Genomic DNA, 14,999 nt, shown 5'->3' on the forward strand with positions numbered 1-14,999 from the left:
TGACCATTGAGAAAGACAAAGATATTGTGTCGTCTGATTCCTAGAAAACAGCGTTCAACTACATCAGCATGTTGTAATTGTGGAACTAGAATCCCAAACGATCCCCGCGCTCACACGTCTCCATATCCCACTGGCTGATCAGGTGGCTCTGTGGAGCACTGGAGAGGCGGCCATCAGCCCCCCGTTACTCCTGTATTCTGTTATCTCCCCCTGGTTTCAAGTCCCTCGTATCACTCCTACGTCGACGTGCCGATGCTAACGCCGGCCGGCGGCGCCATCTCGTGACCCTATAACCAAAGACCTGAAGAGATGGAGCCGGACAGCCACGTCAAACTGAACGACGGGCGATTCAGCGTCGGGAATCGCGACTAATGTAAATGTTGAATTTGGTATTGATGACGGTGAACAGGTTAGTCACACGGAGCCACGACACTTGTGACTATTCCTTACGGCGTAAGCTCTTGAACGAGGCGCGCGACAGTAGCTATAAAACCATAATCCGTCTCAGTGGAAGAAGCAGGATAATAAAACAACCTTCTTCTGCATGACGACCGCCTGGCTGCCCGCCACTCTCCTACTTATCAGACCAAACCAAACGTCAAGCACAACCACGTCTTCCCAAACACGCTGTGATACTGCAGGTGATCTATGCTCATTTAGAGTTATTGCCCAGCGCTCTGAATGCCTAGATGACAGTTTCCATGGCAACCGCAGTAATCGCAGTGTAAACAGGCGGCAGCCGCAGGGCTGCACCACCATGGAGACCACGCTGACATGTACAAATAATGACATAATAATAACCTGTTGATGGGAATCAACATTTAGTGATTATGTCAATACCAATCACTGGGATTGCAGCGAGACCTCTGGAAGCGCTGACTGGACCGCTGGTGTGTGTGTGTGTGTGTGTGTGTGTGTGTGTGTGTGTGTGTCGTCAATGGAAAATGAGAAGTGACAGAAAACACAAGATGCGCATCAACACGCACGCACACACACACACACACACACACACACACACACACACACCCCTCCTGTACATTGGTGTGTGTGTGTGTATCTTGCTTGTCTATACCTCCATCCACACCTCCACCATCTCATTCACTTCGTCTGATTCATCCTTTCTCTACATATTCACCATTCTCTCCATCACTGCTCCACCTCCACCCCCCGGCCCCCACTCTCTCCATCTACAACTTCCTGTGTCTCTCCCGCTAACCTTCCACAACTTCCTGTTTCCCTCCGTCCAGAACTTTCTGTCTCTCTTTTAACAACTTCCTGTCCCTCTCCACCAACTCTGCTCTCCCGACTACTTTAAAGGGAATTGATGAGGGAATCCATGACAGAGACATGACAGACTCAGGAGCTTTAATCCATCCACACCAAACCTTTTGAGAAAAAGTCAAACCTCGTTGAAAAAACATATTAAGACAAACACACATATGAAAGCCATCCACGAGGCAGAGAATCCCTTACTCATATCCAAAACACACACACACACACACCTGATGGAACATCTATCAGCAGCTGCTCAGCTCTGCTCCCTTCATCCATCTGTTCACACACTTATCATCCATCCATCAATCTGCCCTTCCAGCTCCGCGCTGTTTATCCTGCCTCCACTGACTGCCCCTCAAAACCCCATCCATCTGGCTGCCAAGCTCACCAGTCAGCCAGCCAGCCCCCCAATCAGCCAACCTGTCAGCCCCCCAACCAGTCAGCCAGCCTGCCCCCCAATCAGCCAACTTGTCAGCCCCCCAACCAGTCAGCCAGCCAGCCCCCCAATCAGCCAACCTGTCAGCCCCCCAACCAGTCAGCCAGCCAGCCCCCCAATCAGCCAGCCAGCCAGCCCCCCAACCAGCCAACCCGTCAGCCCCCCAACCAGTCAGTCAGCCAGCCCCCCAACCAGCCAACCCGTCAGCCCCCCAACCAGTCAGTCAGCCAGCCCCCCAACCAGCCAACCCGTCAGCCCCCCAACCAGCCAGCCAGCCAGCCAGACTCCCAATCAGCCAACCTGCCAGCCTCCCATTAATGAGCTCCTCAATTCATCTGTCTGTGCATCTGTCCATTTATCCATCAGGAAGAGCCAACTCTCCTCAGCGTTGCCAAGGAGGAAACAGAAACAGGCCTCCTTTGCAGCTGGCGTTAAGATGGGATCAGTATCTATGAACCTCATCTGTTATAATGACGTCCTATCGCGGCCCAATGCACTAATCAACGTCTGAGTTCTCTTCATTCTGCCCTGATGGGGTGTCAGTATGCAGAGGAGGCAGTTGATTGGGTGGTGACTTGTGGACTGCTGTTTTGTATGGACGGATTGCATTTCCGCCAGAGATCTGATCCCCATGCGAGCCTGGGCCTCCAGACGGTCCCACCGCGTCCACATAACGTTTGTAGATACAGATGACATTTTAATGGCAGGTGGAAACGGGGTCATCGTGGTTCATTTACTCATCTGTCATTTTACTCCAGTGAAAGATCTTGTCAACACAACCAGAGTGATCAAAGCTCTTTCTCAACTTTTTTTTTTATTTTTTATTTTTTTTTTTACACACAACAGTTCAACGCATCCAGTGCATGTTGGTTCTGATTGTTGTCTCTTTTTAATGCACATTCACTGCATTGGTCTCTCAATCTAAAGGTTTGGGATTAATAAAAGGAGATGAATGAACTCTGCATAAAACTGATTTTATCGCCGGTTCTCATTTCCTCTCCCAGCGCCAGGCGAGTTAAAACGCCACAAGGAGGAGATAAACGGCAGCCGGTTCTCCATCCGCCTCGCGGGCGGAGGAACAAAGCGCTGGGTGGAGATGGGGGAGATTGGTGGGAAGAAAGAGAAACCTAAACGTGTTAAATGGTTCCATAGTGTGTCGGACTGAACGCAATTGGTCCAGCGTCTGATGAGAAACTTCTCAGTTTTTCCTCGTGAGCCCAGGTCTAAACTCTACCTTGACTGCACCAAAAGACACGACTCCCTCCTGAAGCACAACCTCAGCTGCTTTACTTGTGCCCTGAACTGACAGAACCTATGTTGAATTTATGTCCAAATAAATGTCCTTTGGATACTTTATACTTCATGACTTTATTAACGTACTGCATATAAGCAGAGAATCTGTCTGGCTGTCATTTATTATTTTGCTTTCACTATACGCTCACACTACTCCTCTTCTCCCAGGAATTTGTACATTTTTTACTCTGCATTGTATTTCGATGTACAGTGGTACCTGGACTTACCACTGCATCTACTTACCACTCATCCAACAAACCAGCAGTGAAAGTCGCCAAAACTTGTATCGACTTGCGACCGACTGCTCCAAGATACGAGCGTGGAAATTTGTAGTTGGTGCGTCGGCGGCCAGTCATCAGTCAGTCAGCAGCCAGTCAGCAGCCAGTCAGCAGTCAGTCAGCAGCCAGTCAGTCAGTCAGCAGTCAGTCAGCGGGCGACCTACATGGTGTGTGCATGTAGTTCGTGGCTTATCCATATTTCTTTCATATTTACTGTGTTTGTGTATTTTGTTTCTTTTCACGCTTCATGATGAGTCCTAAGAAGGAGGACGATGGAAAAAGAAAAGGGCAACGATTCCCATTGAAACTAAGAAGGAAATCATAGAAAAATATGAGCGTAGTGTATATGGGAAAAATTGCTTGGACATACGACTGTTTTAACATACGACCGTTCTTATAGAACCAATTACAGTCGTAAGTCCAGGCAGCACTGTTTCCTTTTTAGCTGTTAGCTGAGGCTGAACGTGCTTTCATCTGGCTGCGGTGCTGGTGCTTTGGTCCGTTCAGCACTGTCACGCTAACAAAGTGTTGCTGGAAAAACCCGACAAAGGACGAATGGATCAAACGTCTCCGGTGGATCCTTGATCTTTCCCAGGTTTTCAGTTTTCAGGGCGGATGTTTAAACGACGGCATCTTCGATTAGTTCGCAGGACGAATCGCAGCGGAAGATGATCCCAAACAAGCAGCCCCGCGCCGTGTCGGCAGCAACAAGCGGTCCGGGAGGAGCAGGCCTTATCTGGGGGCTGTTTCCGTTTCGCTGCCAAAGTCATGGGAGGAAAGAAGAGAGCGATTCCTGCGCGGCGCGCATTGAACCCTCACCCTTGAAAAGCGTCTTAGTGGGAAGAACGAGGCACGTTCCAGGTTTTCTGGGCGAGCACAAGCTTCAATAGCACATTTTGTAAAAGAGACATTTATAAGGATTGAGAGTTGAGGAGTAGAGGCTGAGTAGAGGTTGAGTGATGGGAGACAGAGTGGAGGTACAATAGAGATACGTAGAGGACTTAGAGTACAGGTGGAGTTGAGTAGAGGGAGTTAGAATAGAGGTAGAAAACCGGTAAAGTAGAGGTAGAGTAGAGGGAGGAATGGTAGAGTAGAGGCAGAGTAGAGGTGGCGTACCGACTAAGTAGAGACTAAGTTAGAGTAGAGGTAGAATAGTGGTAGAGTTGCTGTAGAGTAGAGGGGGAGTAGAGGAAGGTAAAGCAGCGAGAGGTGGAGTAGAGATAGAGTTAGAGTAGAGGTAGAGGTGCAGGACAGTAGAGTAGCAGTGGATTAGAGGTGGAGTAGTGGTACAAGAGAGGTAGGTTAGAGGTACAGTTAAAGTACAGGTAGAATAGAGTAGAGGTAGAGTAGTGGTAGACTAGAGGTAGGTAGAGATAGAGTTCCAGTAGAGTTAGAGTAAATTTAGAGTAGCGGTAGAGAGGAGGTAGAGGTAGAGTTAGAGTAGAGGTAGAATAGTGGTAGAGTTGCTGTCGAGTAGAGGTAGGTACAGTAGAGGTGGAGTAGAGAAAGGTTAAGCAGAGAGAGGTGGGGTTAAGAGTGGAGGTGGAGTAGCTGTAGAGTAGAGGTAGAGTAGACTGTCTCCCTCCCTTCTTCCTTTTGCAGTAAAAGTGTTGTTTTGGAGGGATGCGATGTCATGTGACCTCATCCCTGATCAGCTGCTTTTGGATGGACGTGTCATCATGGAATCATTGTCAAATAATCAATTTGTCAAAATGTTAAATATTTGAGGGATCAAGCCCCTCCCACCCCCAGCAGTGACCCCCCCCCAGTGCTGCAGGTACTCACGCTGGCCCCAGCGCCCGGTGCGGGGGTTCAGGTAGTTGGGGTACAGGCCGTTGGGTCGGTCCATTTTGGCCAGAAGCTTTCGGATGTGCATCACCTACGAGGAGCAGAGCGACAAACAGAGGATGTAACTCATCCCCCAGGCTGCAGCGAGGCCCTGCAGCGGGAGGGGCAGCGCGTGAAGATCAACAAATAAAAAAGCTGCATACAGAGATCCACAAACACTTCTTTAAAAATGCCTTTGTAGCAAACAGCGTGAGCGCGTCAATCGATAACACCGCCGGTGCAGCTTGGTTGGGTTGACATGAAAACCTGAAACTCAACAATTCTATCATTTTCAACATGTTTGAGGGTCAACTCTGAAAATTGAAAGTGTTTAAGGGGGGGGGGGTACTTTTTACACAAATGAATACAAGTCTCTGAGGTCCCCAAGAGTTTGTTGCTGAAAATACCACTCAGATGGTACATTCTAGCCATTATAACATGCCTCTATAAGGCTCTTTCTCCAAAACGGCTGTTTTGTGTGGGAGGAGCCACCCTCCCGAGGCCCTGAGTTGTGTGAGCCAATGGCGTTTGAGCATGGCTTTCTTTCTATTTGCTCTGTAACTTTCAATGACTTTACCTCATCAGTCACAAAAATCTGTTTCTGAACAAATTTGAGGCGAAAAATAACCAACTCAGTTGCTGAGTCTTCACTCATATTAGATCTACAAGGTCTCTGTAGCCACACGTGTCCTGGATCTAGGTAATTGGGGCCCAGGATCAGAGTGGCCGTACACCTGTTGCTCGTTGATTCATCAAAGGAGCAACAATGAGGTTGCTTGTGTTTTCTACCCCATCGTCTGTGACGGAGGTGCCGGTGTGTGGTAGGTGAGACTGTCACAGCCTCGTTTAAAAGTTTGTTCCCACTTTCGTTGCCGCGCTCCAGGCTTGCGGGACATGAACACCGCACCGGGACTCTTGCACGTGGGGATTTTTTGTTTTGTGTAAATGTGGTCAAATAAAATAAAAAATACATCTACAATAAAAACACACTGTTTTTAATTGGTTTTCTTCGGAGAAAGGCACAGCGGATGGGATGGAGTAGACGACCATATAAGGACATCCGTGACCAGCTGACGTCATCTCCTGCAGAGTAGAAAAAGCCTCTGGAAACGGTGCGTTCAGGGCGGTGGGAATCCTGAGCGTTTTGTCCACAGTCATTACGTTGTCATTAGTTGACCTCATTGTTTGACACTTTGGCCTCGTCCCCAAATTGGAACATTTTATATATGACAGAAGATAAGGAAAAGCAATATATATTTTTTCCTTAGTCTTAAGAGTTGTCACATTCTTGTCCTCAAGAGTAATAACTGAGTGAATAATAAATGATAACTGACTCAGGGACATTTTCTCTGTTCTAGTCAAGGAAGGCAGCACAAACATGACCAACCCGCCCCCTGGTGGTGATGTCAGAGACAGAATCCACAAATCATCAACCTTCTGGGGATTGTGTTAACTTATATCACCTAATATTATGCTACAATATGCTTTCAGGTTCACACATGTCAAAATGAAACACTCAATTCAGTGTTGCATCTAGATATGAAATGTAAATGGAGATATGTCCGTCATAACGATGGTGAGAATTATTTGAGAACTTCTTGGAGTAGTTTCAAGATTTAATTTCAGACGAATAATTCAAGAGAAATAATGCTTGAAATCCATTCGCTGAGGAATGTTGGTGACCTTTCAAGGTCCAAATCAATATTTTTATTGTTACTAATTGATGTCCTTTTAATGTAGTGTATTAAGAGAGTGTCCCAGGTATGAAAGGTGCCGTACAAATAAAGGTTGTTATTATAACATAGAGGACTCTCCATCCAAAGGCGTCTCTCCGGTCCTACCTTCTGGTAGTACGCCGGGTTCCCCGTCAGGTAGGTCAGGTGGACGAACTCCATGTGCAGAGTCCCAAACTCAGCCAGGATGCTGCTGCCGGCCGACGCCCAGCCCCAGTTCCTCCCCACACCGCTGGGGAGACGCAGAGTGGCCTTTAATCTCTGATCAAATGCACTTTTAATTGATAATATTTATTGAAAGGCCCCGAGCGGTTCTGCTGCGGGAGCCACCAGACGGACTTCTAGCAGACAGAGCAACAGGTTCTAGGTTCAGTATGTCTGCCAGTCCATCTATCCATCTGTCTGTCTGTCAGTCTGTCTGTCTATCAATATATCTGTCTATCTATCCATCTGTCTATCTATCAATCTATCTGTCTATCAGTCTATCTGTCTATCAGTCTCTCCGTCTATCTCTCTGTCTTTATCTGTCTATCTTTCCTTCAGGGTGGATTCACACCAGAACACGTGACATGAGGAGCATCTGGATTCTGTTTTAAATCAAGTCGGGATCTTGTTTTGACATGTGTGTGTGTGTGTGTGTCTATGTGTGTCTATGTGTGTGTGTGTCTGTCTATGTGTGTATATGTGTGTGTGTCTATGTGTGTGTCTATGAGTGTCTATGTGTGTGTGTGTGTGTGTGTCTGTCTATGTGTGTGTTTGTGTGTCTATGTGTGTGTCTATGTGTGTGTGTGTGTGTCTGTTTGTGTGTATATGTGTGTGTGTCTATGTGTGTGTCTATGTGTGTGTGTGTGTTTGTGTGTCTATGTGTGTGTGTGTGTCTGTGTGTCTATGTGTGTGTGGGTTTGTGTGTCTATGTGTGTGTGTGTGTGTGTGTGTGTGTGTCTGTGTGTGTCTATGTGTTTGTGTGTCTATGTGTGTGTGTGTGTGTGTGTGTGTGTGTGTGTGTGTGTGTGTGTGTGTGTGTGTGTGTGTGTGTGTGTGTGTTTGAGCAGCTTGTGGTCACTGTCGTCATGGCGGCCATTTCTTTTTGTTTTCTACTCAGGCCGTCACAAACGTTTCATCTTAATCCAAGTAACAGAATTACGCCATGTTCATACAAACCATTAGGATTCATAATAATAGCACTAATCCCATCCCCAGCGTGTGATTGGTCGGCCTGTGGTGGAAGAGGTGCATTGTGGGTAGGGACAGGTAGTGGCACTGACCTCTTGAGGTTGACCATGGCCCAGGGGATTCCTGTCGGGGTGTTGAACGCTGGGAGCAGCTTCTCTGCCAACTGGACGGCCTTCAGCTTGAACACCTGAGAGAGAGAGAGAGAGAGAGAGAGAGGCACGAGGAGATAAAATGCATTAAGGTTAGAAACAGATGGTCGTAAATTGGGAATGGCTGATTGAGTGGAGGAAGAGAGAAAGAGGGAGAAAGAGAGAGAAGAGAAGGAGAAGGGGAGAGGGGGAGGGGACGGAATAGAGATTTAAAGGGAGAGAGAGAGAGAGGTGAAGATGAAAGCTAGATGCAAACAGACAGATTGTTGGAGAGATGGGGAGGAAAAAAGCAGTAAGAAACAGATGGCGGGAAATGGGGAACAAGTGATGAGAGGAGGGAGAGAGGGAAGGACAGTGAGAGAGAGAGAGTGGGGGAGAGCAAGATGGAGAGAGAGCGAGGCAGAGATGGAAAATTGAATTGAATTGAATCAGGATGGAGGCAGATGGAGTCAGAGAGAGAAAGAGAGAGAGAGAGAGGGGGTAGAGGTAGAGAGAGAAATTAGGAACAAGTGATGGGGGGAGAGAGAATGAGAGAGAGGTGGACAGAGAGAGAGGGGGGGTGAGAAACAGGGAGAGGGGTTGAGGGGGTAGAGGTAGAGAGAGAAACTCTGAACAAGTGATGAGAGGAAGGAGACAGATCAAGAGAGTGGTAGAGAAAGAGATGGAGGGCACGTGTGAATAACAATAAGAACAATAAAGGTTATTCAAAGAGGTGACCCGTCAAGAGGATTTAAATAACAAAACAACACATTAAACACACGTTAAATACACGTTAAATACACAACCATTTAGAGGAAAAACAACAACAAAAATGGACATAACACCTGTGACACGTGGGTTTGCGGTTTGAAGCCTCGAATTTGGGATTACGCTCGTTGCCTTCGCTATCTCGGCAGGAAACAGAAGCAGAACTTGCAGCCACTAAACAGTCGGGCGTAGGCGGAGACACGCCCACTTTGCACTTTGCAGCCACGCCCCTAGACGTACGCATCTTAAAGCCTGAACAACGTCTCGACGGCTGTTTTAACTCAGCCTGAAGGACACAAAGCTGCATAACCCTAAGAACATGTGATGAAAGGGTGTGCTGTCTTTGGAGATTCTTCCATTTTCCTGACTCTTCGTTGGTTTGATTCAGTCGGTGTAACGAGTCAGAGTCGCCGTCTCCAACGACGCTTTTGCCGGAGTGACTCCAGACTCCAGAGTCATCCGATTGATTTCTCTAGCGATTGACATTTATTTTTCATCAGACAGGAAAAATCTGAGAATTGAAACGGTGTAAGTGCAGTTAACTGTGTTCTGAAGGTGGAGTGGAGCGAGAGAGATGGAGAGAGGGGGCAAATTTTGTGATTATAATATAGAATATATCATATAATCGCACAGAGAAAGGTTTTGATTTATTCCGTTTCCGTAGTTTCTTCCTAGTATGGAAAATAAAAACATGAAGCCAACCCAGAGAACAGGAGCAGAGCTTCTCTTTCCTCCACACAGCGCTGCACCGTGCCTGTGCTTTTATTTTAGATCTGTTTATTTTCCTTTGTTTCCTACTTGTATGAAACAACATTTTAAACAACCTGGGTTCAGGGACCGTCCTGTGTCCAGTGTCCTGTGTAACCACTGTGTCCACCGTCCTGTGTGTCCACTGTCCTCTGTCCAGTGTCCTGTGTGTCCCCTGTCCTGTGTGTCCACTGTCCTGTGTGTCCACCGTCCTGTGTGTCCACTATCCTGTGTGTCCACTGTCCTGTGTGTTCACTGCCCTGTCCAGTGCCCTGGGTGTCCCCTGCCCTGTGTCCCCTGTCCTGTGTGTCCACTGTCCTGTGTGTCCACTGTCCTGTGTGTCCACTGCCCTGTGTCCACCGTCCTGTGTGTCCACCGTCCTGTGTGTCCACTGCCCTGTGTCCACCGTTCTGTGTGTCCACTGTCCTGTGTGCCCACTGTCCTGTGTGTCCACTGCCCTGTGTCCACCGTCCTGTGTGTCCACTGTCCTATGTGTCCACTGTCCTGTGTGTCCACTGTCCTGTGTGTCCACTGTCCTGTGTGTCCACTGTCCTGTGTGTCCACTGCCCTGTGTGTCCACCGCCCTGTGTGTCCACCGTCCTGTGTGTCCACTGTCCTGTGTGTCCACTGTCCTGTGTGTCCACTGTCCTATGTGTCCACTGTCCTGTGTGTCCACTGTCCTGTGTGTCCACCGTCCTGTGTGTCCACCGTCCTGTGTGTCCACTGTCCTGTGTGTCTACCGTCTTGTGCTGCGTCTCCCCGTTGCTTTGGGATATATTTCGTAAAAACTGTATGTTTTTGTGTAAATACTTGACTTGGGTGAGACCCCATTAGATGACGTTCTATGAGCGTACAAATCCAAAGTGAAAGGGAGCGAGAGAGAGAAAAAGAAAGAGGGAGAGAGGGAGGGAGAGGGGGGGGAGAGTTGACCTGTTGTTTTATAACCTTGTTATGGAAGTGACGGCAGGTCTTCGTCTTCGTCCTCGTCTCACATCTGGACTTTTATTTTTGACCATGCGAAGACATCGGTATCGTCCGGGTTCATCTTCAATGTTATTTTGTCAAAACGGTTTCACATTCTGACTTAACATCACAGGGAATTTGGAAGGATTATCTTGATCTGCGTGTGTGCATCTAAGGAACCATAAGATGGCCGTTCTTGATGTTGTTCAGAGTTCAACATTGGGTGAGTTGCTCCGAAACTCAATTTTGAAAATATGAGAAAAAAGACAAAAAAAACAAAAACTTGCAGAACTCGTGAAAATTCCATTCATCAAAGATGGAAAACAGGCACGCATCTGTTGACAATGACGCGTTTTGTTTATGGGAGGGGTTTCAACCGAAACTCTGGAACAACAGCCAATGAAAACAAAGATGATACAAGATGATAACCACGCCTACACAGCGCGCCGCGGGCCGAGACGCAGAGACCACAACAAGCTTACCTCGGTGACAAGCCGAGTATTGAGTGATCTTAAAACTGTTCTGTTGAGTGGGATCTTCAACGTCAAAACTTTCGTAAATTGGAGGAAAAATTAAAAAAAAAAAGAAAACGTTGGAGTTGAATTGCAGGACTTGAAGTTTCCCGACATGGTCGACCTTTCAACCAGTCGCTGTCACATGTGAACATGCCCGATGAGCACATCACAAAATTCTGAAATGCGACGAACAAGAAAAATCATTATATTTACACGCGTCGTGCATAGAGTAAGGTGCCAGGTCAGTCTGGGTTGTGCCTCTGGCTGCTCGGTGGCGCTGGGAAAGTTGCGCTGTGTAGAGGCCGGAGGAGCCCATGTGGGGTTCAATGTAAACTCTGAGAATTAACTCGTGCTGCGTTTCGGAGAACCAAGAAAACTGTACCTAAACCTAAACCTAAAACCTAAACCTAAAACGACTGAACTGGACCCCGTGTAGCTATATTTATTATTTGTATTATATTAATAACAAATGTCATCATTGTTTTTGTCAATATATGTTATGTATAACAATATCATAATAGTTCTATACGACGTGGAATGCTTTGGAGAGAGAAGAGGGAGAACAGAAGAATAGACCATATAAAAGATAAAGAGAGATGAGAGGATGTGGAGGAGAGGAGACATAGCGGTAATAAAGAGAGGACAAGTTAGACAGAGGAGGAGAGAATCTAAGGAATGAGAAGAAGAAGAAGAAGAAGAAGAAGAAGAAGGGAGCTGAAAATAACCTTCGACAAAGAAGGAGAAAGAGATGGAGAGAAGAGCAGGATAGAGAAGAGACCAGCCACTGAGATCAGATGTTACACACACACACAGACAGAGCCCGGTCCAAGGACACACTCCATAACAGAACTAAGGGGTGATGCAGCACCTAAGCACCCGTGCCCGTGCCCGTGTGTGTATATATATACGTATTAGCTTCATCTTTACATATCAAACATCTCAACATATCAACAAACATCTGTGTTTAACTTTATTTGTTTCTCACACACACACACACACACACACACACACACACACACACACACACACACACACACACACACACACACACACACACACACACACACACACACACACACACACACACACACACGATATGCCACAACACTAATAATAAACTAATACTGTGTAGCTCCACCTCATGTCCCCAAAACAGCTGACCTGTGGAGGCAGGGACTCCACCAGACTCTGAAGGTGTCCTCTGGTATCTGGCACCAAGACGGTAGCAGCAGATCCTTTAAGTCCTGGAAGGTGGAGGTGGGGCCCCCATGGATCAGGCTTGTTGTTCCAGCACATCCCACAGATGCTCCATGGGATCGAACCCTAACCCCACCCACCCACATGATGTAGAAGAAAAGGTGATTCATCAGACCGGGCCACCTTCTTTCATTGCTCCAGGGTCCAGTTGTGACGCTCACTCATCCATTGTAGGTGCTTTCAGGGGTGGACAGGGGTCAGCGTGGACACTGTGAGCTCCCATACGCAGCAAGCTGCCATGCACTGTGTGTTCTACACCTTTCTATCACAGCAACATTCACTGTTTCAACACTTTGTGCTACAGTAGTTCTTCTGTGGCATCGAACCAGACGAGCTAGACTTCACTCCCCACGTGTATCAATGAGCCTTGGGCCCCGTGACCCTGTCACCGGGTCACCGGTCGTTCTTCCTTGGAGCACTTTTGGTAGGTAGTAACCACTGCATAGCAGGAACCTGACCAACAAGACCTGTGGTTTTGCAGATGCTCTGACCCAGTCGTCCAGCATCACAATGTGCTCCTTGTCAAAGTGGCTCAGATCCTTACGCTGCTTCAACACATCAACTTCAACAACTGACTGTTCACTTGCTGCCTCGTATAATAATAATATATCCAACCCCTTGACAGGTGATGTTGGAACCAGATGATCCATGTTATTCACTTCCCCTGTCAGTGGTTTTAATGTTGTGGCTGATCAGTGTATATCCTCACTGTGCAGACACAGCGTCTCCTGTTGACATGTAATGGACGTGCTAATGTGATTAGCGCTGTTTGTAACGCGTGAATGACTCTTCCTGCTAAGCTGAGCCTGGGGGGACGGCAGCGAGAGGGAGGATTACCCACGCCCCGCTTGCTACACCGCCCCACCGCTCACTACGTCACCCCACAGGCAGCCTTTGCGACATTCTATCATGGCAGACGCCGGTTCAGTACTACAGAGCAAGCATCAAGGCGGCGGGACACTTAAAAATAAATCCGTCCTCGTCACCTCCATGACAGTCTGGGGGGGGGGGGGGGGTGATCTGCCACTAAACATGAGCTAAACTGACTACAGCCCTCCATCAGGACCACAGAACTCAACCTGCCAACCCTCCATAATGTGCTCAGGACCAGGAAGCAGTCTCAGTAGACCATCTGCGACCCCATGCACCCTGAACACCACATGTTCCAGCTCCTTCCCTGCAGAAGGCGCTACAGAGCAGCACTAAAACAACGAGCAGATTCATTCCACAGAACATCTCCCTTATGAACAGCTAACCTGGTCCCAGACCACTCACTGACTGTGTGTCCACGGTCATGTGTCTGTTGTTATGTGGATGATAATTGAAGGCGAAGGTGGCAAAACACGCCCAGGACTGTATGACCGGCACAGCCAAGGTAGATCAGCAGCTGCTTGGACGAGGACCAGGACGGCAGAAGAGCTTCCAAACAAAGAGCTGCCTGGACTCCCCCTCCAGCGCTTCTACCAAGTCTGAGCCAAACCCTGCATACTTTCTAACCCCCCCCTGACTTATTGGAGCAGAAAAGCCTCATGAAACTGAAAAACCTCAACTTGAAACTGTCTGAGTGCTGATGTGATTGGACAGTGATGCATCCCAGCGGTTAAACCTTGCTCACACGGTAAGCCGGCCGTGTTGCATTAAAAATTCATTAGACATTTCCAGTGACTTCCTCCTGGAGACTGAGTACAAGTACAGCACGCTGATACGCAGTACAATGTAAAAAAAATAAAAAACCTCCCCGTCTGTATGTGTTGACTACAACCATTCATCTCCGGGGCCCTAAACGCTTTCAGTTCATCTTCAATCTCTCCTCTTCTCCATCTCTGCTCTTCACCTCATTACAGTAAGTCATTCTCTTTTCTTCTGCCTTTCCATGGATTTACAGCACGGCCCATTTCACCCTTTTCACCACATCTGTCTGTCTGTCGCTGAGACGATGCATCTGCGTCTCTCTCCGAGGTGAACTTTAAATGACTAAATAGATCACTCATTTAATGAATTGATTCTTTAATGTTAGACCCTGACAGGCACATTTTGTGATATGCACTAACTGAGCACTTAATGAGGAACACCTGCACACCTACATATTCTTTCAATGGTCTAATCAGCCAATCGTGTGGCAGCAGTGCAGTGCATCACATCCTGCAGATACCGGGTCAGCAGCTTCAGTTAATGTTCACGTCAACCATCAGAACGGGGAAACAATGTGACGTTAGTGTTTCGACTTTGGCATGAGTGACGAGCTGGTTCGAGTATTTCTGTAACTGCTGATCTCCTGGGATTCTTATACACAACGGTCTCGAGAGTTTACTCAGAATGGTGAGAAAAACAAAAAACAAACATTGAGCGACAGTTCTGTGGACGGAAACGCCTTGTGGTTGAGAGAGGTCAACAGAGAGTGACCCATCTGGTTGGAGCTGACAGGAAGGCTACGTCACTCAGATGAGCGCTCCGTACAATGCGGTGAACAGAAAAACATCTCAGAATTGTGGAATGGAACACTGAGGCGGATCAACTACAACAGCAGAACCACGTCGGGTTCCACTTCTGTCAGCCAAGTACAGAAAGCTGAGGCAGTTGAAGACTGGACTAACGTGGCGTGGTCT

General features: G+C 47.7%; 1 protein-coding gene across 1 annotated transcript in view; it reads right to left on the minus strand.

Annotated features, from left to right (window-relative positions):
- man1a2 (mannosidase, alpha, class 1A, member 2) overlaps positions 1-14,999 on the minus strand; it is a 143,196-nt gene that overhangs the window by 14,104 nt on the left and 114,093 nt on the right. The window contains exons 7-9 of the mRNA XM_080019638.1: positions 8,108-8,202; positions 6,951-7,074; positions 5,068-5,161 (exon numbers count right to left, since the gene is read on the minus strand). Coding sequence (XP_079875764.1) covers positions 5,068-5,161; positions 6,951-7,074; positions 8,108-8,202 — 313 coding nt within the window. The remainder of the gene's footprint in view (positions 1-5,067; positions 5,162-6,950; positions 7,075-8,107; positions 8,203-14,999) is intronic.

Source organism: Zeus faber (assembly GCF_960531495.2).
Source record: "Zeus faber genome assembly, chromosome: 18".
Classification (NCBI taxonomy): Eukaryota; Metazoa; Chordata; class Actinopteri; order Zeiformes; family Zeidae; genus Zeus; species Zeus faber.